This window comes from Mobula birostris, chromosome 27 (assembly GCF_030028105.1).
Source record: "Mobula birostris isolate sMobBir1 chromosome 27, sMobBir1.hap1, whole genome shotgun sequence".
Lineage (NCBI taxonomy): Eukaryota > Metazoa > Chordata > Chondrichthyes > Myliobatiformes > Myliobatidae > Mobula > Mobula birostris.
In genome coordinates this window covers 29,670,088-29,695,953 of record NC_092396.1, presented here as the reverse complement: position 1 = coordinate 29,695,953, position 25,866 = coordinate 29,670,088, and the positions used below count along the sequence as shown (strand labels likewise).

The window sequence follows — 25,866 nt, the reverse complement described above, 5'->3', positions numbered from 1 at the left end:
GAACCAAACGTGGGAAAGTCGGGAGCTTCAAGGAGACCGCGCTATGCGAGTTGCTGGAACTCATGGCTGGTCACTGAGTTGCCGGCTCCAGATGCCGTCTGGAACGTCGGGGTCACCAATGTAGTCGCGCGCAAATGCACTACTAAAGAAACACACCGAGGCAGAGAGAGCTGAACTCAGAATGCCTTTACTGATTCAAAAACGCGCGCTTAAATCTCCCCTCCCGTGGGCCCCTGCGATCCGCTGGGCAAACGTGACGTCAGACTGTCCCCGGAAGGTCCGCCCTGAGCAGGTAGTTCCAAACCCGCTACCACTTCTGCCCGTGGCTCCCGATGGCGGTTCGAGTCCCGCGTGTGCGGGCCGCCACAGATCAATAATTAATCCGCTATCTTACCAATTATGAAAATGGATAATATTATGACTTGTAAATTTTGAATTTGTTTCTGTTATATAAATTAACCTTAGAAATATCCAAATTACTTTCAATGAATTATGCAAACCTTTATTCTAATCCACAATATTTTCTCATTACCGATGTGCTTAGGTTTCCAGTGGTCAGGCTGTTCAGATAACATAGCCTATGGCGTTGCCTTTTCCCAGTCATTTGTGGATGTAAGAGAAAGAAGCAAAGGTGCTTCTTCAAGCAGACCACTAATGAATCTCCACAACAACGAGGCCGGAAGGAAGGTATGTGATTTATAATCCAAAAACTCGAAATCTAACATAAATACTAACATTTTCCAACTATTAAAAAGGCATGGTTATAGTGAATTAATGATTCTTTTTGTACCATTTCATTTTGGGGGAAAAAAGGGCACTTAAGGAAACACAAACAAGAGATCTGCAGATGCTCAAAATCGAGAGCAACATGCACAAAATGCTCAAGGAACTGCATGTGGATGTTGACTTTAGCAAGACCTTTGACGAGGTCCCGCGTAGGAGGCTGGTCAAGAAGGTTCAGCCACTTGGCATTTAAGATGACATAGTAAATTGGATTAGACATTGGCTTCGCAAGACAAATCAGAATGTGGTAGTACATGGTTGCATCTCTGACCGGGGTCGTTTGACTAGGAGTGTGCCGCAGGGATCAATGCTGGGTCCATTGTTAATGTGTCATCTCTGGCAACAATCTGGATTATAATATGATTAGATCAGCAAATTTGCAGATGACAACATGATTGGGGGTGTAGTGGACAGCGAAGAAGGCTATCAAAGTTTGCAGTGGGAACTGGACCACCTGAATAAATGGCTGAAAAGTGGCAAATGGAATTTAATGTAGACAAATATGAGAAATTGCACTTTGGGAGGGCCAACCAGGGTAGACCCTACAAGGTGAGCGGTAGGGCACTGAGGATTGTGGTAGAACAGAAGGATTTGGGATCACAGATCCATAATTCCTTGAAAGTGGCATCACAGGCAGATGGGATTGTAAAAAAAACTTTACAACTCATAAATTAGCCTTCATAAATCAATGTATTGAGTACATGAGTTGGGATGGTATATTGAAATTGTACAAGACATCGGTGAGGCCTACGTTGGCATATTGTGTACAGTTTTGGTTACATACCTACAGGAAAGATATAAATAATATTGAAGAGTGCAGAGAGAACTTACAAGGATGTTGCCAGGACTGAAGGATCTGACTTATCGGTAAAGATTGAATAGGGACAAATAAAATTTCTCGGGCTACAGAGAACATCCAGAAACAGATATTGATTTTAACCGATGTTTTGATGACAAACTGTGCCATCTTCATCAAGATGGCAGAGTTTGTCATGAAACTTTGATTAAAATCGATACCTGTACCCAGCTGGAAGCCTGACAAAAGTTTATTCATCAGATATGCCGAGAAGCCACACGATCCTTTTTCATTAAATAGGGATTTTATTCCCTCGAGTTTAGAAGACTGAGGGAAGATTTGATAGAGGTATACAAAATTATGAGGGTATAGATAGGGTAAACAAAAGCAGGTGTTTTCCACTGAGGCTGGGTGAGACTACAACCAGAGATTATGGTGAAAGGTAAGCAGTGAAAAATTTAAGGGGGACTTTTTCACGCCCAATGCAGCCTCCGTTACATTGGTGAGACCTGACATAAACTGGGGGACCGCTTTGTCGAGCATCTCCACTCCATGCGCAAAAAGCAGAATTTCCTGGTGGCCAGCCATTTTAATTCTGATCCCCATTCCTGTTCTGACATGCCAGTCAATGGCTCCTCTTCTGCCACGATGAGGCCACTCTCAGGGTAGAGCAGTAACATCCCATATTCATACTAGATAGCCTCCAACCTGATGCATGAAGATCGATTTCTCCTTCCCGTAATTATTCTTCCTCCCTCTTCACTTTTTTTCTATTCCCTACTCAGGTCTCTTACCTCTTCTCCTCATCTGCCTTATCACCTCCCCTGGTGCCCTCCTCCTTCCCTTTCTTGCATGGTCCTCTCTCCTCTCCTATCAGATTCCTTTCTTCTCCAGCCCTTTCCACCTATCACCTCCCAGCTTCTTTCTTCAATCCCCCTTCCCCACCCACTTGGCTTCACCTTCTAGTTTGTCCTTCTTCCACTCTCCCACCATTTTATTCTGGTGTTTTCCCCATTCCTTTCAGTCCTGATGAAGAGTCTCGACACAAAACATAAACTGTTTATTCATGTAAATAGATGCTGTCTGACTGGCTGAATTCCTCCAGCATTTTGTGCATGTTGCTTCGGAGCTAGCTACTGACTGGTATTGTGCTGCAAATTTCTAATAATAGGAAATGGTAATTTCCTATTATTCTTGCAATCCTTTTGATATTCTGTACCCATTTCCCCCCAAAAACATTACTGTACTTAATAGTGCATAAATATGATCTTAAATTATATACTTGAAAAATTAGCTCATGGAGAAGCACCAGCAAAACATTAGAATTAAATTGAATTGACTATTTCTTACATCCTTCACATACATGAGGAGTAGAAACCTTCATGTTACGTCTCTGTCGAAATGTGCAATATATAGTAATTTGTAATAAATATTATGTACAACAGGACAGTCAATATAGCTTAGAGACACAATTGTCTCAGCATGAATTAATCAGTCTGATGGCCTGGTGGAAGAAGCTGTCCCGGAGTCTTTTGGTCCTGGCTATAATGCTGCGGTATCATTTCCCAGGTGGTAGCAGCTGGAACAGTTTGTAGTTGAGGTGTCTCGAGTCCCCAGTGATCCTTCAGGCTGTTTTACGCACCTGTCTCTGTATATGTCCTGAGTAGTAGGAAGTTCACATTTACAGATGCACTGGGCTATCTGCACCACTCTCTGCAGAGTCCTGCGATTGAGGGAAGTACAGTTCCCATACCAGACAGTGATGCAGCCAGTCAGGATGCTCTCAATTGTGCCCCTGTAGAAAGTCCTTGGGATTCGGGGACTCATGCCAAACTTCTTCAACCGTCTAAGGTGAAAGAGGCACTGTTGTACTTTTTTCCACCACACAGCCAGTACGTACAGACCACATGAGGTCCTCAGTGATGTGTATGCTGAGGAACTTAAAGCTGTTCACCCTCTTAAGCCCAGATCCATTGATGTCAATAGGGGTTAGCCTGTCTCCATTCCTCCTGTAGTCCACAACCAGCTCCTTTGTTTTTGTGACATTGAGGGAGAGGTTGTTTTCTTGACACCACTGTGTCAGGGTGATGACTTCTAAGAAGAATATCAAGTGACATTAAAAATTAATTCTCCGTGGTTTGGTTCTGGTAAATTATTTCTTCTATATTCCTCCACACTGTTTAATCCAGCCTTGGTCTTGTTGTTTCAAAATATCTCTTTATTTACATCTTTCTTCTTTTCTTCTCTTAAAGCAGTTGACCCTGACAGAATAAGATCCACAGATACTAGGTGTAAAGGTTAATGGCATGGGTAATCCAGTCTATTTGTAGCAATGATGTTCCATATTAATTGCTGAATGGACATTACACCTATCCATGAACAAAAACAGGGACATAGGCCCAGGATTAAGGCCATGTCTTGGAGGATGGTAGGCAGGGTGTGATTGGAGGAGGAGAAATTATGAACTTTGGTCTAAATGAGACCAGGACTTGGATCAACAATCAGATGAATGACAGGAAAGGGGGAATTAAATGGTCAGCAGTTATGATTAGAACCCAGAGTTAGGCTGATTAACTAATGTCCTAAGGTGGTTGTTATAGGTGAAGAATGGAGCCTCTTGTGGGGACTTTAGGGGATGTCTGGATTAGGGGTTTGAGCTGATTGGATGGTTGTGATGTCGGCTAATTGAAGGGAGGCTGGAGATTGTAAAGTGAGCCTAGGATATTCAGAGGGTCGGAAGGGACATCATTGGGTGAGCTTGGTACCAACGGGGCAGATTGCATACACAAGGCATTTAATGAGGTCCCAGGTAGTCTCCATACACCAAAGACTCAGTTGTCAATAGAGCATTCAACAATATTTGCCCTCTGTACAACTTGGATAATATTCCTCTGTAACGCTTCAAAAGAAAGAAAAAGCAAAGACCCCAGCCAAATTAGCAGAATAACATGAGATACCATAAAACGATGAAAATATATTGTTTCACTCCATAACAAGTATACTTTCAATCACATAGTGCTGAGTGAAGATTATTACACAATGTGATTTCTGGGCAATCTAATTTCTATAACCGATCCATTTAGTCATAATTTGTCCATCTTAAACTATGAATGATAGAAGAATATGAAGCAAATGGTGAATCACAAAGGAACTCAGTATCCATGTGCTTATACACGACATTGCAGTGTTAAAATCAGAAGGATGTCCAACTACTTTTCACCTTCTAATCCAAAAGCATAGAGATCATTGATGAAGTAGTACTGTCAGCTGGTTTAGCACAGAAAAATACACAAGTTTGAGACATTTCCTGCTGAATAAGCATGCTGAGTTATTGGGCATTTTTAATAAAAATACTTTCATTCAAGGCATGAACACTGATAATCCCCCTACATTACTTTCTCTTATTTTCTCCTTCCCAAGAATAATGTTGGAACCTGAAATTAAAACCCAAAGTGATGCTCATATCACTTGGGAGAAGTGGTGCATCTGAATTCTGGATATAAAGTAATTTTGGAATCTTGAGATCTAATCTATGTACAAAGTCATAATATCTAGAGTTATGTAGTCTACTTCACTTACGTCAATGTCAGGCAGCTCAAATTATCTGACTATTTCAATACCAATTACTGTCTTTACTGAAAGCATTGAATAATTCTATATTTGTGTGCAAACAGCAACTGAACTATTAAGTGTAGACATACCTGCCAAATTAAATCTGTGGAATCATTTGATAACCAGTTTCTTTTTCTCTGGAAACACCATAAGCAACATGTTGATTTGCTAATGCCCAACTAAATTATCATGTTTTTCTTGTGTATTTGTTGCTGATATAATGTTTGTTATGAACAAAATAATTTTTTGTTTCGTCTAAATATGATTTCTACCTTAATACATTAGGACCTTTGTTTTTAAAAAATCCAAATTTTCAAATTTAAATGAGTTTTTCCTTGCTTTTATTTTCAAGTATTGTGTGTATGTTGTAGGAAAAAGTCAGAGTCATGGATTCATACTACATGGAAACAGTTTTTTTGGCTCATTGAGTCCACAGTGCTCACTAAATACCCAACCACATTAATCTGACTTTATTCTCCCCAAATTTCCTTCAAACTCTTTGCCCTAACATCCCTCCACCCCACCAGCCCCTTTCAAGACTATACCACTAACACACATGGGCTATTTTACAGAGGCAAATTAATATTTAGGGGTTATTGTTGTATCAATAATTTTCAATATCCATGAGAAGGTACTCTGTTTAGTCAAGCATGAATTATAAGGAGTACAGTTGAATACACTGTTAGGTTTAATTTTTTTCATAGGGTCCATCATTATCTATGCTCAACTAAACCACAGGCCCTTGTGTGTGTATAGAACTGGTATTACTTTAATTCATTCAAAGGCCTTTTCTAGAAAATTTGAATTACTGTTCCAAGCAGTGGAAAATGGGGAAGTCCTGACCACAAACTGTCAGTTGCTGGAGGAAGGAGGGGATTCACAGTGGGGACATAAGTGGGAGTTAAGAGGGCTTGGGCTTCAGTCAGATTTAGGTACATAAGGGATTAATACCTAGACAGTCAGGTTAAAACATTGATGGGAGGACTATGATCAACTACTGAAGGTTGATGATGAGAATATTCAGTCCAGATGTGGTGACAATGGGAAATAATGCAATAATGCTGAGGTAGTAATTGGGCCAGAGCAAGGTGGCCATCCCTAAAGTGACTCCAGTGAGGGCAAAATATTATGTTAAAAGGTACCAACTCAAGTGATGTTCCGATTGGCATATTCTATAACTCAGACCTGACCAGACAGGTCCCCCTTGACTATTACCATATCAGGCCTCATAATTGTTATTAAAGCTATGTTCTGCTTGAGTACGCTTTGATATGCACATCTGAATTTCCTGGGAGTGGTGTTCTGACACTGTAATGGCATTCCAAATGCTAGACAAGACTGTGCATTTCTGGATGCCTTCATGCATAAGTATGTCAGATACAAGGAGGGAAAAAAAAGCAATTTTGCATTTTTCCTCTGTTAAAGAAAGCACTGGTAACCATTGCATTTGGCTATTGATTTTTACTCAGAATTCCTCTTATTATCTACCATGACTCAAGCAGCTTTCTCTTCATTAGACTTCTTCCCTTAGTCTCCGTTTTAATTCCTATTCACATTAACCATTTTGCTATCTCACACCCCCTCTACCCAAGTCTCTTTCAGTCATTCCCTTTCCTTCTAAACATTGCCCATTAATGCCATTACTCTTTTTCATCCCTACCATTTGTACCATTACACTGAGACCACTCATTCTACAGAATTCTCTCGCAACTCGATTCAAGAATTTCTATCTTCTTACCCGGCTGGTCTTATCAAAACTAGGTCCATTTTCTAAATCCCCCCATTATTCCAGTTCAGTTATGTTCAGGACACAGTAACCATTTGTAAAAACTTGTACAAAATAGTTACTTCCCATCTTATGACATTTTAATAAAATCTAAGATTGAAAACACATTGCAAGCTGGTATTGTGTAAATGTTCCCCGACAGCAGGATGTGCCAGAAATTAAGCAGCATCAAAAGATCCCCCATCAAAGCCACGCCACCCCTTGAAGGATGCAGCTGCTTCCATACTCAGTCATGGTTTGCTGTTAAAACAAACATTCAACCCTGATCTTTATAAATACAACTGTGACACATTAACAATATTGTGTGTTCCACCACATCAAGCACTCAAACAGTTTAGCGTCAGTTACTTTTCTACAATATGTAACTATGCACTCTTCTTTTCAGGCCATTTTGAACAACATGAGGGTGGAATGTAAATGCCATGGAGTTTCTGGATCATGTGAAGTGAAGACTTGCTGGAAAGCCATGCCTCCATTTAGGAAAGTAGGCAATGTGCTGAAGGAGAAATTTGATGGAGCAACTGAAGTTGAACAGAGGAAAATTGGATCCACAAGAGTCTTAGTGCCCAAAAATTCTCAGTTTAAGCCACACACAGATGAGGACCTTGTGTACCTTGATTCAAGTCCGGATTTCTGTGATCATGACATTAAGAATGGGGTCCTTGGAACCTCTGGGCGTCAGTGCAATAAGACGTCCAAGGCAATTGATGGCTGCGAACTCATGTGCTGTGGTCGTAGCTTCAATACAGAGGAGGTGGAGATCGTGGAAAGGTGCAGTTGTAAATTCCACTGGTGTTGTTTCGTCAAGTGCAAGCAGTGCCGCAAAGTGGTGGAGATGCACACGTGTCGGTGATGAGGCCTGTCCCAGGTCAGCCAGGCAAATCCAGGTCGATGCCCGCCAACACGGGGACTAAAACACTACAGCGATTCCAAGAAGACAAATAGAGAGAAAACATTATTTAAAAAGTCCCAAAGGATCCTTGTTTTATTATTTTTATTTATTGCTGACTAACAAAGATCTGGAGGTACTTCTCCATCAACTGTTATTACTCCGGTTGAACATACCTCTCTGTTACTGATGCTGCTTAATTGGAACAAGGGGGCAGAAGATGGTCTGGTTTGACATTGGTATATTACACAGACCTTTTCTGGCATTGATACCTCTTCAGCTGTACAGTGCTCTCCTTAAGGGCATATCTGGTCTAGAATTCAAATCAATACCTCTCCAAATCTCCATTACAACCTTCTGTTCTCTGATCACCCTTACCTACAGCTGCCAGCAGTCCCTACTGATGATCATCCAGCCTAACCTAGCTTGAGCTGAAACCCTTCCATTTTGCAAACTTCCTCTTGATTGTCAACCAATAAACAAAGACATCTCTCACAGAGCTCCAGTGGTCCCCGGATAACTCAGAATATCAATACCTCCAAATCGTATACATTCCAACTCTACGTCAATGCAAGCTTTTATATGGTCCCTAAGGTTTGCAGTGACTGGCATATCATGACTTCCCCCACAATATGAGTGCGCGTGTGTGTGATTTTTTTTCTTGTAACAGAGAAGACAACACTATCCCGTCATTAAATAATTTAGATGGTACCAATTGTAACATAATGTATAGGGTTTGTTGAAACAGTAAAAGACCAAATACAGAGAAAATACCCTTTATGGGCTGAATATGCACGCTGGACAGACTAACAGAATGTATTAAAACAGTGTTCTGAATATTTCAGTTACAAAGAGACTACATCAAGAAGAAATGAATCCTAGAAGATTCTGTCTGAAATACTGCTTCAAGTATAATGTAATGCACAGTACAGTTTAGCCTGTACAATTGATCCTAGTGTTCATGTAATTTTGATCATGTTATCTGGACAGAAATTTGTGCTACAGATGTAAAAGATCTAGAATCCTAACTTGATTTTTTGCAGTTGTTCTTGTGCTGGAGTTATATTCTTCTTTCATTTGTATATACATGCACATCACTACAGACCAGGCATAGACTAACATCCAAAGGGACTCAATGATGCCAGGAATTAGTTTAAATTTAGTCCAGATTAACTGCTGATTGTAATTTGCCAGATGAGTTTGGGTGTTGCCAACGGAGCTGCTGGTGGGCATAGCACTTCGAACAAACTGTCCTCACTTGGCACATGATGTGAATACAACAGATGACTAATTGGAGACACAAAAAAACCCCCTAGAGCTTGATGCTGATGCACAATAATGAAAATGGAAAGGTTTTCCATTTCTCATCTATAATATACCTGTTGTGAAAGACTGCACAATTTGTGGCACAGGCTGAAAAAAAAATCAAAGTGCTGAGTTTGATGCTGCTAATGTTGAACTGTACTTCTCCACTCCCCCCTCCCCAAGATTCCAGTAGAATATTTTATCACGCACACACTGCTCTATAATGTTAATCATATATTTGCTCACCTCATAATTCAAATGTTTTCCCCACAATAAGAGGAGATTGGTCCTTAGGGAGAGATGTAATTTTGTATGTGATCATTAAATGAACAGGCACCTTTCATTTAACAGCATGGAACAAGAACTAATCAATCCATACAAATACAAAAGTCTGACTATTATATATAAAATACTTCATTTGCCAATTGTGGTTTAACACCTGTGGAAGTTGGATTCAAATTTGATTGCAGGATCTCTTGTGACTGAGATTAGAACACAGGAACAGCTGCAGCAGGTATTGTACAAGCTGATTACCTCCTGCGTTTTCTAAGGAAAGTGAGCTAGTTCTGCTTGGGGGTGCCTCCATTAAAGTTTTCACAGTTGTGAAGGGCACTGATAACTTTCTCAGTGATCAAAAAGTTGATGCTGCAGATTATTCACAAGAGTACATAACTTTGTTACAGTACAAATATAGGAGAAACAAGTTTAAATTTAGAAGCTTGGTGGTAAGAAGGAATGTCAAGTGGAACTGCTTCACTAAAAGACTATTAAAAGCTGTAGAATAAATTACCATGAATGGCAACTGGAATGGGGTGGTATAAATAATTTTGAAGGCAATTAGATGTGCTTGGGGTTTGCTGAACCCAAATGCCTTTTTTCTGTTTCTAACAATGCTTTGCTCCCTTGTCCCCAACTGGTATACAGGTAATTGTTCCTCTTCTGCCTGCCCTCTCTTTTTTGTGAAGGGTAATTCCCGCATTCTAGGTCCTCTTCATCTTGCTCGAGTGATCACTTACAGGATTAACTTGTGTTCTGACCCACTGCAAAAGAACACCAGTGCTGTTGTTTTAGCAGACTGATATGAGTCATTGTGGCCTTATGAAACCACATGACAAAGATATCTTACACGGTACCAACTTGTTTCACAAGAAGGCTTTTGCTAACATAGCATACTATGCCTCCGCCATCAAAGAAGGAAAAACATTTAAATGATGACAGTTGGTGTCAAATGGACACTAATTTTGCCTTACGGGAATACGGAAAAGGTCAAAAATCAGTCTGAGTTCTTCCTCCTTCTTGCTTTCCAGTTGAACACAAGGAAGGCAACCAAGTAGGCACAGGTTCAGGCTGCAGTGCAATGCATTACTAAAACACCTACATATGTTGCTGGGCAAATTCATTAATAAAATGACAAGTTAAGCCAGATACCAAAGATAAGTAGGAGCCATGATATGTTACTGAAAAATAAATCAGCATCTCCAGAAGTGGCAAGGAGACTAAGAAAACACATTTTCACGCGGATCCACAACTGTCATCCAAGCTCAATTCTTCTGACAACATATTTTGTTAGATTCTGTACAGAATATAAGGAGAAGGGACGTATAGGAATGGAGGGGAAACAGGAAGGTGACAGTTGTCAAATGGTGTTTGTTGAAAACCTACAGCAATATCAATTTCAATGGGAAGAAAAGTAGCCATTTTCCAGTCTAAAATTGGAGCCTGGAAGGGAGCAGTCTCCATTAGGAGGCTAGAGTAAAAAAATAACTGAATGGAAAATGTAGTAGCAATAGTTCTGTTCTGATATGAATAGACCAATGAAACACTGGAAAAAAAGTTGAAAATAGATTTGTATAGGAATGCCAGTGTAATCTAAATAATGTAAAAATCCTAATATATTTGTTTAGACAGATTCTATGTGATTTTCAGTCTACAACATTCTTATTACAGAATTAATAAATGTGATATTTGCACTCCCTTATGAAATCAGCCTTATTCAGATGCATCTTATGTTATACATGGTGAATATTACCAGCTCCTGGTATTATGAGGTCCCAGTGCCGAGCAAAAATAAAGCACTAATTGCATTTATGTTGGCAAGCAAATATTTCATTATCAGGTATGTTACTTCCTTGTATCATTCAAATAAAATTAGTATAAGTGTACTTTGAGTCATGTGGTGCAATATTACTACAGATGGAAAGCAAGAGGTAAGACTATTGACAGCACACTTTACGACAAACTTGTCAGTGATCTACTAAAAATATGTTTTAATAGAGGGGCTTCTATGTTAGTATGTGAGCTGGAAACACCCAGCCTCCATATAAATCTCTTGCTTTCCAATAAGTAAGGTGATATTAAGCCCCCTCGCCATGAATCTGAGTCACATAACAATAGGTTGCTGTGAAGTACAGAATCATTATGGTTTATCACTAGAATTATGAAGTAAGTTTAAAGTTAAATTTAACTCTATTTGTAGAGGAGAATCAACAGATTTGCCTCAGGTTTGAAGTAGCTCCAAGGTAACATGTGTGGCAATGGAAATCAGAACCTCTACTTCATGATCAGTAATACAACACCTCAGACAGTCAATGTTAACCCAGCCAAGTTCCTGAAAGAAATAGTAAGGTCAGTTAGTCATTGAACCTGGAATTACCCTCCATTCCACTGGAGATTGGAAGCCCTCCCCCCACCTCTCAAATATCCTAGTAGAACACACTGCAAACCCTTACTACTTTGCTACAATCACAGGTTACAGCGCTTTATTGATTAAATCCCCAACAATAATCTTGCACCCACCCGAGGATCCCAATACGTTAATTCTTCTCTACATGCCGAGCTTAAGCAAGGAAGATATTCTGCTGTGAGAAGAGAGTGTGGATTCTATACAAACAACAAATCTACCCATATAAGTTTTTAAAGACAGCGATCAATTTTTATGCCTGTCACTCACTTAATTAACCAAAACATAATTTGTTTATCACTGGACAGGATATTCCACATGTCTGATCTTACTTAGTAGAATATTTACATAAGGTCATCTTGCATGCTACCAACACACATTGGGCTTCATAAAATAGGTATGTCCAAGGATGAATTTTTGCTCTGCAAGTCCCAATTAACATCATTTTAGAACACTATTAATATGAAGTTTATATTTGCAAAGAATTTTAAGAAACTCTTGGAGAGCTTATTTTAAGCTTTGTAAAAGCAGATGAAAATCAAGAAAGCTATATCACCATCAGTCTGTCACAACAATGAATTCCCTATACTTCTCCCATATTTTCCTAATGATAGTTAAAAAGCATGTAATCGAGCCTCAGAAACGGCAAGAATCACAGTTCAAGATTAGAACAGAAAGCAACATTTGGTCAGGCGAAAGTAATATTTGCAGCTGAAACCAAAAATGTTGAAATTGGAAAGTAATGAAAAAAAATCCAAAAGGGTTAAAAACTAAATGTACATTGTAGCACAAATACATGGACTGAAATGAAGAAAAAATGTGAATGTTTCAGTGAACACTGGTGAAAGCTCATTGCTTTAATTATCGTATATTCGTACATAAACTGTAGAATTTATAATCATGCATATTACATAAATGACATCAATCCCTTGATGTATTTCTGAGTTTAAAATATCACCATCCATTCCTTCTTGTTTTAATACCTTGTAAGAAATTCCAAGTTCACTATTATTTATTATAAGGTGTATCTATTAGTAACTTGCAATATACTTAACTACTTATTATCCAATAGATCATACATGGAAAAAATGATAACTTATTGAAGCAGTGAGATTGCTACAAGCGACCCTTAGGGAGGAGTTGATGTAGCTTGGAGAGGGGGTTGGGAATTAAACTGATTCTGAAATAAGAGAGGTTAAGTTGGAAATGGAAGTCAGGGAATTAGTCAGCGAGTTTGGAAGGCAAAGGAACCAAAGGTTAGAAAAAAGAAAACAAAGGAATTTGGCAGCACTTAATAGTATATATTTCCCCTGAGTCCTTGCAGTGAAGCAAGGCAGATGAATTGATGGGATGAACAGACACATAGATATATAATATTAGAACTTATAAAATTGCAGAAATGGCCATTCAGAATTCCTGGTTACAGAGTTGGGGATGAAAGGAGCAAGGAGTGCAAAACTATTTGTTAAAATTAATTACAGCTGTTAGGAGGGTTGACACGCTACATGGATCAAAATGTGAGGCTATGTAGAGTTAACTAAGAAACAAAAAAAACACAACTGCTAGTATAGTGCAGACTCCTACGGAGTAGGGTAGCAGAGCAAACATGCAAGTAATAATAAAAGAGCAGAATGAGAATAATATTTCTTCCATTTAAACCATAACCAGGATAGAATCAGTGTAGACATATCTTCTCACGTGGATATTGAGAGTCAAGAGCAACTTGCTCCCACTCCAGTTCTAGGGATCCAAAGTGACTGGTGTAGAAGCCACAACGGAGAAAGAGGTGACTGTAGGACTGGTGGGTGGATAGTTTTGGAACTGGGGTACTCCTATCCACTGCATTAGTCCTGGGTGCTCCTAATGAATCAATTTGAGACCATAAGACCATAAGATACAGGAGCAGAAGTAGGCCATTTGGCCCAGCAAGTCTGCTCCGCCATTCAATCATGGGCTGATCCAATTCTTCCAGTCATCCCCACTCCCCTGCTTTCACCCCATACCCTTTGATGCCCTAGCTAATCAAGAACCTATCTATCTCTGCCTTAAATACACCCAATGACTTGGCGTCCACATCTGCTCATAGCAACAAATTCCACAGATTTACCACCCTCTGATGAAAGTAATTTTCTCTGCATTTTAGTTCTAAAAGGACATCCTTCAATCCTGAAATCGTGCCCTCTTGTCCTAGAATCCGCTACCATGGGAAATAACTTTGCCATATCTAATCTGTTCAGGCCTTTTAACATATGGAATATTTCTATGAGATCCCCCCTCATTCTCCTGAACTCCAGGGAATACAGCCCAAGAGCTGCCAGATGTTCCTCATACGGTAACCCTTTCATTCCTGGAATCATTCTCGTGAATCTTCTCTGAACCCTCTCCAACGTCAGCGTATCCTTTCTAAAATAAGAAACCCAAAACCGCACACAATACTCCAAGTGTGGTGTCACGAGTGCCTTATGGAACCTCAACATTACATCCCTGTTCTTATATTCTATACCTCTAGAAATGAATGCCAACATTGCATACATCTTTTTCACAACCAACTCAAACTGGAGGTTAACCTTTAGGGTATCTTGCACAAGGACTCCCAAGTCCCTTTGCATCTCTGCATTTTGAATTCTCTCCCCATCTAAATAATAGTCTGTCCGTTTATTTTTTCCACCAAAGTGCAATATTGTATTTCCAATATTTATTTCATTTGCCACTTCTTTTGCCCATTCCCCTAAACTATCTAAGTCTCTCTGCAGGTTCTTTGTTTCCTCAACACTACCCGCTCCTCCACCTATCTTTCTACCATCGGCAAATTTAGCCATAAATCCATTAATATCGTAGTCCAAATCAATGATATACATCATAAAAAGCAGCGGTCCCAACATTGCCCCCCGTGGTACTCCATTGGCAGCCAGCCAGAGTAGGATCCCTTTATTCCCACTCTCTGTTTTCTGCCGACCAGCCAATGCTCCACCACGCTAGTAACTTCCCTGTAATTCCATGGTTAAGCAGCTTCATGTGCGGCACCTTGTCAAAGGCCTTCTGAAAATCCAAGTACAGCACACCTACTGCATCTCCTTTATCTACTCTGCTTGTAATTTCCTTAAAGAATTACAGTAGGTTTGTCAGGCAGGATTTTCCTTTCAGGAAACCATGATCTCTTTGGCCTATCTTGTCATGTGCCTTCAGGTACTCTGTAATCTCATCCCTAACAATCGATTCCAACAACTTCCCAACCACTGATGTCAGGCTAACAGGTCTATAGTTCACTTTTTGCTGCCTCCCAGCCTTCTTAAATATTGGAGTAACACTTGCAACTTTCCAGTCATCCGGTACAATGCCAGAATCTATTGATTCTTGAAAGATCATCATTAATGCCTTGACAATCTCTCCCGCTACTTCCTTCAGAACCCAAGGGTGCATTCCATCAGGTCCAGGAGATCTATCCACCCTCAGACCATTAAGCTTCCCGAGCACCTTCTCAGTCGTAATTTTCACTGCACAAACTTCACTTCCCTGACGCTCTTGAATGTCCGATATACTGAAGATGTCTTCCACTGTGAAGACTGATGCAAAATACACATTCAGTTCCTCTGCCATCTCTGTAGCTCTCATTACAATATCTCCAGGGTCATTTTGTATTGGTCCTATATCTACCTTCAACTCCCTTTTACCCTTTATATACTTAAAAAAAGCTTTTAGTATCTTCTTTGATATTAGTCGCCAGCTTCCTCTCATAATACATCTTTTCCTTCCGAATGACCTTCTTAGTTTCCTCCTGCGAGTTTTTAAAAGCTCCCCAATCCTCTATCTTCCCACTAGCTCTGGCTTCCTTGTATGCCCTCTCTTTTGCTTTTACTTTGGCTTTGACTTCATTTGTCAGCCACAATAGTGTCCTTCTTCCCTTTGAAAATGTCTTATTTGGAATATATCTGTCTTGCACTTCCCTCATTTTTCGCAGGAAATCCAGCCATTGCTGCTCTGCTGTCCTTCCTGCTAGTGTCCCTTTCCAGTCAACTTCAGCCAGTTCCCCTCTCATGCCATTATTCCACTGAAATTGAGATTCTCAGTATCTTTCTAAATGTTCCTTTTCCACTTGGAACAGCCAGGGCTGCCTTGTTGGGAAATTGTCCTTGGTCAATGAGGACATGTTTGAATTGTTTTCTTTGGTCAATTTGTAGTTTCTTGCTGTGATAAAAGCACTGGTGGTATTACTCTATGCTTTGAGCTGTCTGGCGCATACGATCTCAGAAGTTCACAGAGGAGTTGAGAGCACTTTAACCCAGATGTGAAATCTTGATCTTCAAATACTCATATCAGAAGTCTGTGCAGGTGCCACTAGGTGATGGTGAATTTTATCATCGATGTTTGCCTTTGTTGAGCAACAGTTTACCAAAACATGGAAAATTGATCTATGTTAACCAGTCTTCGTGTAACCTTTAGTGGCAAAGAACAGAGTTATCCTGCAGAAGAAATTAGTTTTGCAGATGTTAGTCAAGTTCCTTCCCTCGAATTCAGTGAGTAAGCTAACATACCACAGGTAGAATTTCCAATCTAAGAATACTTTGCATTTTCACATAATTAGGTCTTGGACCTCTGGATCATTTTTCTAATAGCAATCCTGACAATTTCTGGGAGTAAAGGAATGTTCACAGGTACTACATGTTGAGGACAATGAAGCAATCTAGATGCTGTAGGAGCTCTGCAAGTTGGAGGTTGTCATGTTGTCTGAGGAGAGCTATTTTTGCAAAGTCTTTGGGATCTTTAATATTGTTATTCTAATGGTAATTTTCCACAACTGCCTTCTTTGGACTCAGGCTGATGGCGGTAACAGCCAATTTTAGGTGTTGATCAGTCCAGCTGTCACTGGTGCCTGTCATGCCACAGTTGATTAGGTAATCATTACATTCTCTCACTCATTATATATATCTACACTCAGTGGCCACTTCATTAGGTACCTGCTGTACCTAATAAAGTTGCCACTGAGTGTACATTTGTGTTCTACGGCTGTAGCCCAACCACTTTAAGGTTCGATGTGTTATGCATTCAGAGATGTTCTTTTGCACACCACCGTTGTAATGCATAGTTATTTGAGTTACTGTCACCTTGAACCAGTTTAGCCATTCTCCTGACCTCTCTCATTAACAAGCCATTTTCATCCACAGACGCCATTAACTGGATGATTTTTTTTTTTGTTGTTCAACCATTCTCTGTAAATTCTAGAGAATGCTATGCGTGAAAATCCCAGATCAGTAGTTTCTGAGATACTCAAACCACCCTTTCTGGCACCAATGATCATACCACAGTCAAAGTCACTTGGATCATATTTCTTCCCCATTATGATGTTTGGTCTAAAGAACAACTGAATTTACATGCTTTTATGCATTGAGTTGCTGCCACATGATTGATTGGTCAGATATTTGCATTAATGAGGTGTACAGGTGTACTTAATAAAGTGGCCACTGACTGCAGACATCCAATTACAAAGCACTCCATTTTTCCAGCAGTATGCAATTGAAAATTATTTTCCTGATGAGAAATACAACAACCATCTGAACAGTTTCATGTCACTGGACAAAAATGTGGCTCAATATGCTCCTGCAAAGGAAAGGGTTGAGAATCAAAAGATGAAGTGCTCTGGATTTCAAAAAACATTTATGATTGAGTAGAATATAAAGAGGAAATGTATCTCTCAATGGAAGATCACAATAATCAGAGGACCTAGAAGAATAAGGAAAATGCCAGAGAGAAACTTGGAAAGTAAACGAAGTGCATGTAAAAATATTAGAAGGCGAAGTCAATAAAATCTCAAAGATGTTTTCAGCACATACAGCAAGCAAAAATAGGAAAAGTTTATTATATTCCAAAAAATAAAAACTGTATGGTGGCTTAAGACTCAGGTATAGTGAATACCCGAGTCTCAATATCTGGTCTCCTTTTGTGCACAGCTGCACGAAAGGGGACCAGATAGTGTTAGACTACACTTTAGGGGAAGTCTTAAACATTGAATGAGATAAACAGATCAGAAATTATCACCTTCAAAAGTAGATAATTCACCTATCCTAATTAAATATATCCAGACTGTTAAAAGAAAGAAGGGAATGACTGATCATCATTTTTCAGTGGACTCTGACTACAGCCATGGTATTGAAGAACTGGATGACTTAGAATGTAATTCCATCATTTAAAAAGGATGAAAGGAATAGGCTGAGTAATTAAGAGGTCAGTCAGCCTAACAGCGGTGGTGTAAAAATTACTGAAAACAAAAATTATTATTCAGAAAGGTGAAGATTAATCAAGAACTAATAAGAGCAAATTATTGATAAGGTAAAGTATGTGGGACGGGACTAGGAAATTGTCAATAAGAGATACTTTGAATTAGTTAAGAGTTTTAGTAAAGTTCCATGAGACAGACCAATCAAAAGAAAGGCAGAAAGTTGTGTCGAAGATTAGCTCACTGTTAAGTTGTGTCAATTGATGTTTTAGCAACTGGAGGATTGGTAGGAATGGAGCAGTACAGTGTTCTTTGCTTTTTCTTGTCTGTATTAGATATTTAGACACAACTTTATTAAAAAGCTATTATTAAAAGTTCTCTATTCCAATTAATCCCTGCAAAATCCTTGACACTCCCTAGAAGCTACTAAGTGAAGCAAATTGCCCTCATCTCAGCCCAGATTTATATCCAATTAAACTCAAGGTAAAGAAGAAATAAATAGACTTCATTCCGCTGTCCCAACCAATCCAATAAAACAAAAATGAAATAACGTTCCCTACTATTGCTGTTTATGGTTTGTTATTTTGGCTACTTACTTCAGGTTCCTTAAGGTTGTCATAGCCAGGGGGAGTCGTGGGGATAAGCTCCCACTACCTATTAAATCCTCCCAATGGCATGCATCTCAGATAGCCTCCGACACCCCAGTACAGCTCCTGGTCTTCACATGTGGCTTAGCCACCAAGTCCGAAGGAACTGTTTCTACTGGCAGGAGAAATAGCAAGTGTGGGTTACTGGCTCCATAAAACCAGTCGCTTTGGGCAGATGCAGCTCATAGTTTGCAGCTCATCTTGGAGAAGGAAAACTATGATCCCAAGCCTCTGCTGCCTTTTAGCTCTACCCACTCATGGGAAAGGTTTTGGGAGTAAAGCCCAAAGAAAACTCTGTGGGTGGAATCCTGAAGGCAATCCTATGTTGAGTTCCATGCTGATTGGCAACTCCTGCAACACTATCGTTGCTAAACTGTATCAGTCTCTGCCGTACCTTTGGATTAATCAGCTTTGTGGAGAGGGGAAGCCTGCAGCATGGGCAATAGCTTGCTCTCCATATCATACTACCATGGCTTGCATAGACAGCTAGGACACAACATCCATGGTTGACACTGATCAACGGAGGGCTTACTATTTTGGCCAATATGCTTGTCTTACTGGTTGACAGAGCAATAGCCTTTAAAAGGAGTCACATTGCATATAGAGTATCCTGGAGCTTTCCATAAATAGAGACAAATCTCCAAGATATTGTTGCAAATAAGCCAGAAGAAATTGATAGGAGTGTAGAAATTACCAGGCTAGCAATCAACAGTGCCCAAAAAGTATATTAAAGCAATGCTGCAGTTAAATTCTATCAAGCCTAAGATGTTGCAATAGAACTTTTACCATGCAAAGTTTTCTTACTTGCTGGAGGAGCAGGAAGGGCAAGGTGTGTGAAACAATGCAAGCAATATTGCACTATGTGAAAGAAACTATAAGTCACCAATTTCTTTTAAAGATTTTGAACAAGTTATAAGTGATAATGGAAATAGGAAAGAGGTGCCTAGAAATACTGGTACTCCCCAAACAATATTGATGGGTGAAGCACAGGTGGCCTAACAATAATGCTGTTTTGTTGGAACCCCAGTGCAAACTTCAGTTGTGTCCAGAAGGCAATCTTGGCAAATATTAAAACGGCATGCTTAATTTTGAGATCAAATACGTGGTGCCAGGTTCTCCATTTTGAGGCCAGGTTCATTCCAGAAGAAGGTGTTGGAGGAGAATTAGAGAATGCCAGGTTGGGGCCTGATACGATGGCGTTTGGGATATATGGGACCGTGGGGCTGGGGGATCCAGATCAAGGGTTCTGGCTTGGAACTTGGGTTACAATAGCTCGACTGAAGAACTGAACAGTTCAGGGGTTTTGGTGTTGAAACTCTGACAGTGGAAGAGTTGGGTGGTGTAAGTGGAGAACGGAGGAGAGGAATGAGGGATATTAGTGCAGTATGGTGAGAAGATTACTGCAAGCATTTGATTTGCCAATCAGTCCTATCACTGAACCACAGGCACTTTCAGAATAAAGCAATTCACATATAACTATAATGCTCAAAAGACATCTGCTAGGAAATGCCCGGTCACATTCCTAGATATACAGAAAACATCCCTGAAACAGTTGCCTCCGCATTTCACTCTGGAAGAAATGAAATTCTGACACGAAATAAAAACAGCATTAGGAAATTGAATATCAAGGGAAACCTCTTTCACTCCTGGTCAATAATCATTCAATCCATTCAAAGAGCATTTGACTTCCAGTTTGCATGAGGTGTGTTATGGTGAAAACTGATTCACGCAGCAATCACTGCGGAACTGAATGTTAAAGATCATCTCCAAGCTAACTTTCAAGAACAAAGAGTTATCAAATATGGCAATCCTAGCTCAGCACAAAATCCTTACAGACAACACTGAGAGGTGTTTTCAAGTTTTATTTTAAGAAAGAGATCTATTAAAACACCATATACAAGATTCTACAAGATGGCACAGATTTTCCTGGCCTGGGCCCAATATTTATCATTACCCTATGTCCGATTGATATACCTTGTTCAACTGATGAGAGCATGAAACTCTAAGAGCATTGAGCAACATCCCTAGGCTGCAGTAGTGTGTCTAATGGGATATCAAAAGCTCTGGCCCCAGAACACTGAAAGCTTTGACCATACCTCAGCTTTACCAGCGGTCAATGCTGTCAAAAACATTATATGCTACTGAATATCTCTGACATTTAGTTCCACTATGTTTAAAAACTTCTCATTAAAAAAAAATTAAAATTAAAACTGGGACTTATAAATACTGAAAATTAAAATGAAACACAAATATTAAAAAAGGAACTTAAACCTCCTTAACTTTATTTTCCAGGTTATCCAGCTCTAGTGCTTATTCAAGATCTGACAAGCAATTTTCCATCCTAAATTCTGGGAAGTAGTCAGCTAGATTCAACTCTACTCCCGCACTGTGGGAAGATTGTATTGACACACAAAATGCTAACTACTGAAGAGTAAGTTTATGACTTGCAATTTGACTATGTATGTGTTTAAAAGGTCAAGTGCCAGCAATTCCATTCTGAACCACTGGCAGCATAGTATATGCCAATATATACACACACTCAATCTCACACACACAAGCAAACACTTAACAAAATAGCAATTTTTGCTGTCTGATTATAACAAGGAAATGAACATGACTGATTTTATGTAAATGGATCCCTGAGTTAACCATATTCTAACCCTCACTGGGTGCGCAGGACTGACTGCTAGTTAGCAGATTTTATCTAAAACACAAAACTCCAGTGTTTGCAAGCCAAAATCTAAAGGGCTCATAAAGATATACAATGCAGCCTTTATAATAAAGGTACAAATCAATGATTGCTATCTTACCCTCAGAGACTTCTGCTTTTTGCACTATTATTACACATGTATTCAATAATTTTGTAAGTCAGACAACGGTTTATTTTTGCCAGGGAAGACGAAATGGCTCAAGTCGCAAGCCTGAAGCACAGATGTGAAGTGCTTCTGGCCACACTATACGAATACAGGTCCTGCTGACAACATAGGGGCTGCTTGACAATAGGGATGTCTGTTCCCTTGTCACCAAACACCAGGGATTGTCACCAAGACAATCCATCAGAACCATGTTATGACAGGGTCCTAAATAAGAAGGTAGTAATTTCAGAGCAGCAGGTGGACAGTCCGATAGTGCTTGGTAGCCTATTTGGAGTACATGAGACAATATTTATCAGATAAGCAGTAGGATGTGAAGATGATGTGTACGTGAAGTAAAACATAATTATGATTAGGCTCAATTTTAAAGAGGTTACCAGTTGCTTGTTCCTTAACACATTTATTGCCAAGAACGTGTTCCTGAAATCAGGCTCTCCATTGAAGAGCAAGCCAACGGTACACACGCAAGATCAAATTAACAGCGAAATACAGTACAATGAAAAACGAGTTTGCTGCAGCATCACAGGCTTGTAGGTGCAGAGAGCACAGAATATAAATTATACATAAAATTATACCATACAGTAACAAGTCCATGGTAGTATAAAAGGTGGTCATACTTCCTGGAACCCTTTCACTAAATCCTTCCAATTTATCTCCAAAACCTCTCAAAATTGATCGTTTCTATCAAGCTTTAGAAATCAGTGCCAACCCCACTGCCAGGTATAACCCTTAGATTTTTGAGGTATACCATTGTGATCTGGTCCAATTCATGTAATATTCTCCCTCCTGCCATCTGGCAAAAGGCACCGAAGCATTCAGGCTCTCATGACCAGACTGTGTAACAGTTTCTTCTCCCAAGCCATTAGACTCCTCAATTCCCAGAGTCTAGTCTGACACCAACCTACACTCAGACACACACACTCAACTGGACACCATTCCACTCCCTTTGCAACTTTTGCTCATTTCTTTCTCAATTCCTGCTAAAACATTTACATTTATATAATTTATTATTATACTGTAATTTGTCCTTTACTGTGCCTATTGTCTTGTTTATTAATTATTGTACTGCCTTGCACTGTTTTGTGCACTTTATGTAGTCCCATGTAGGCCTGAAGTCTAATGTAGTTTTGTGTTGTTTCAGGTAGTCTAGTGTAGTTTTGTATTGTTTCATGTAGCACCATGGTCTTGGAGGATTGTTGTTTTGTTTTTACTGTGTACTGTACCAGCAGTTATGGTTGAAATGACAATAAAAGCAACTTGGCTTGACTTGATTTAATGCCACCCTTTCTGGAGAGCCAAAATAAAAGGATAAATTGTGTATTCAGTGACAAATTGGAAAATGAACAGACCTTATAAAGAAATATCTAGTGATTTGCCAAAGAACCATGAGCTAAAAGATCCATGGATGAAGTGTACCAGGATATTCACCCAGTTACCCTTATTATTGTCTTACAAGCCAAAGGGTATTCAAGACTGTACCTCCTCCTTACAGTCAGGAAGGACTTTGAAGTACCTCCATGGATAACAACAATCATAGTTGTCAATCGGTATTTTATCCCTTCTTAACTCCACCGAGAGATGATGACACTGCCTACCTGATCACTAAAAGCTTCTCTATGTATACAATCCGCTGATCTTATCTGGAACAGGAGTTACTCTAACTGCCTTTGTGATCTTTAACAAGTCTTAATCTAATTATTGTCCAGCTACTCATGGTAGAATACACATGATCAGATTCTAATTCAGTGATGGGCAGCCTAATAACACAACAAAGCATCTATTTGAAGGGCAGCCACTTGGTTTAAGATGCTAAGTTGCTATTGATTCACAAGAGTGAGCACATTAGGAATGAAGCTGAAAAACCATGTCACCACTTAACCTTGAGCTCTATGAAGTCCACTGTCAATATTCACCCTGATCTAGTATCATAGGAAAGGTAGATGAGCTCAGGGCATGGATCAATACCTGGAATTATGATATTGTAGCCATCAGTGAGACTTGGTTGCAGGAAGGGCAGGATTGACAACTCAATATTCCAGGGTTCCATTGTCTTAGAGCAACAAAGAGGGAGGGATTAAAGGAGGAGCGGTGGCATTACTATTCAGGAAAATGTCATGGCAGTGTTCGCTCGGGACAGACTGGAGAACTCATCTAATGAGGTGTTACAGGTGGAACTGAGTCATAAGAAAGGATGACCATGTTAATGGAGCTATATTACAGACTACCCAACAATCCAAGGGATTTAGAGGAACAAGTTTGTAGACAGATTGCGCACTGTTGCAAGAAACACAAGGTTGTTATAGTAGGTGATGTTAACTTTACACATATTGACTGAGATTCCCATCGTGTAAAAGGACCAGATGGGATAGAATTTGTCAAATGTGCTCAGAAAAGTTTCCTTAATTAGTGTGTAGAAGTCCCAATGAGAGTGTGTGCAATACTTGATCTGCTATTAGGGAATGAGACAGGGCAGGTACAGAAGTCTGTGTAGGGAAACACTTTGCATCTAATGATCATAATACCATTAGTTTCAAAGTAAATATGCAAAAAGATAGGTCTGGTCCAAGGTTGAGACTCTAAATTGAAGAAAGGCCAATTTTGATGGTATCAGAAAGAATCTGACAAGTGTGGGTTGGGACATTCTGTTTCCTGGCAAAGATGTACCTAGTAAGTGGGAGGCCTTCAAAAGTGAAGTTTTGAGAATACAAAGCTTGTAAGTGCCTATGAGAATAAAAGGTAAAGATAACAGGTGTGAGGAACCTTGGTTTTCAAGAGATATTGAGGCCCTGGTTAAGAAAAAGAAAGGAGGTGCATAGCAGGTATAGGCAGGTAGAAACAAATGAAGTGTTTATGGAGTGTAAGAAATGCAGGAGAACACTTAAGTAAGAAACCAGGAGGGCTAAAGGTAGGCATGAGTTTTGTCCTAGCAAATAAAGTGAAGGAGGATACTAAGGAATTCTACAGATATTAACAGCCAAAGAATTGTAGGGGACAAACTTGGTCCTCTGTAACATCAGAATGGTAATCCATGTGTGGAGCCAAAAGAGATGGAGGAGATCTTAAATGAATATTTTGCATCTCTGTTTACTCAGCAGATGGACGCAGAGTCTACAGAAGTGAGGCAAAGCAGCATCAACTTCATGGACCCCAATCAGGAAAGATGTTTGCTGTCCTGAGGCAAATTAGGGAGGATAAATACCCACGGCCTGACAACGTGTTCTCTCAGACCCTGCAGGAGGCAAGTGCAGAAATTGCCAGGGTCCTAATAGAGATATTTAAATCATCCTTAATGATAGGTGAGAGAGCAGAGGATTGGAGGATAGCCAAAGTTGTTCCACTGTTTAAAAAAAGGCTCTGGAAATAAATTCTGAAAATATAGGCCTGACATTAGTAGTGGGAAAGTTATTGGAAGGTATTCTAAGGGACCAAGTATGAGTATTTGGATAGACATGGCTTCATGCATGGTAGATCATGTCTAACCAATCTTGTAGTGCTTTTCAATGAAATTAACAGGAAAGTGGATGAAGTCAAGGCAGTGGATGTTGTCTACGTGGACTTCAGCAAGGCATTTGGCAAGGTCCTGCATGGGAGGTTGGACAAGAAGGTTCACTCACTCAGCATTCAAGGTGAGGTAGTAAACTGGATTAGATATTGGCTTTTGGGGAGAAGCCAGAGAGTGGTAATAGATGGTTGCTTCTCAGACTGGTGGCCTGTGACTAATGGAGTTCTGCAGAGATCGATGCTGGGTTCATTGTGGTTTGTCATCTATATCAACAATCTAGATAACAATGTGGTTGACTGATTCAGCAAATTTGCAGATGACACCAAGTGTGGTGGACAGGAAGTAAGACCATCATAGCTTGCAGCAAAAAAAAAAGGCTGAAAAATGGAAGAAGCAATTTAATTCAAACAAGTGCAAGGTGTTGCATTTCAGTTTGACCAACCAGGGTAGACCTTATACAGTGAATGGTAGGATACTGAGGAGTATTGGAGAACAAAGGGATCTGGAAATACAGGTCCATAATTCATTGAAAGTGGCATCACAGATAGATGAGATCATAAAGAAAGCTTTAGGCACATTGACCTTCATAAATTAAAGTACGAGGACAGGAGAGGGGATGTTACGTTGAAGTTCTAAAAGTCATTGGTGAAGTCTAATTTGGAGTATTTGGTGCAGTTTTCATCACCTACCTACAGGAATAATGAAAATAAGATTGAAAGAGTACAGAGAAAATTTACAAGTATGTTGCTGGGTCTGCAGGATGCAAGCTACAAGGAAAGATT

At 39.7% G+C, this 25,866-nt stretch overlaps 1 protein-coding gene across 3 annotated transcripts in view; it reads left to right on the top strand.

Annotated features, from left to right (window-relative positions):
* Positions 1–11,228, top strand: part of wnt4 (wingless-type MMTV integration site family, member 4) — a 34,571-nt gene extending 23,343 nt beyond the window's left edge. For all 3 annotated transcript variants that reach the window (XM_072245390.1, XM_072245391.1, XM_072245392.1), the window contains exons 4-5: positions 545–687; positions 7,363–11,228. In XM_072245390.1, coding sequence (XP_072101491.1) covers positions 545–687; positions 7,363–7,830 — 611 coding nt within the window. In that variant the 3' untranslated portion in view covers positions 7,831–11,228. The remainder of the gene's footprint in view (positions 1–544; positions 688–7,362) is intronic.
* The last annotated feature ends 14,638 nt before the right edge of the window (positions 11,229–25,866 follow it).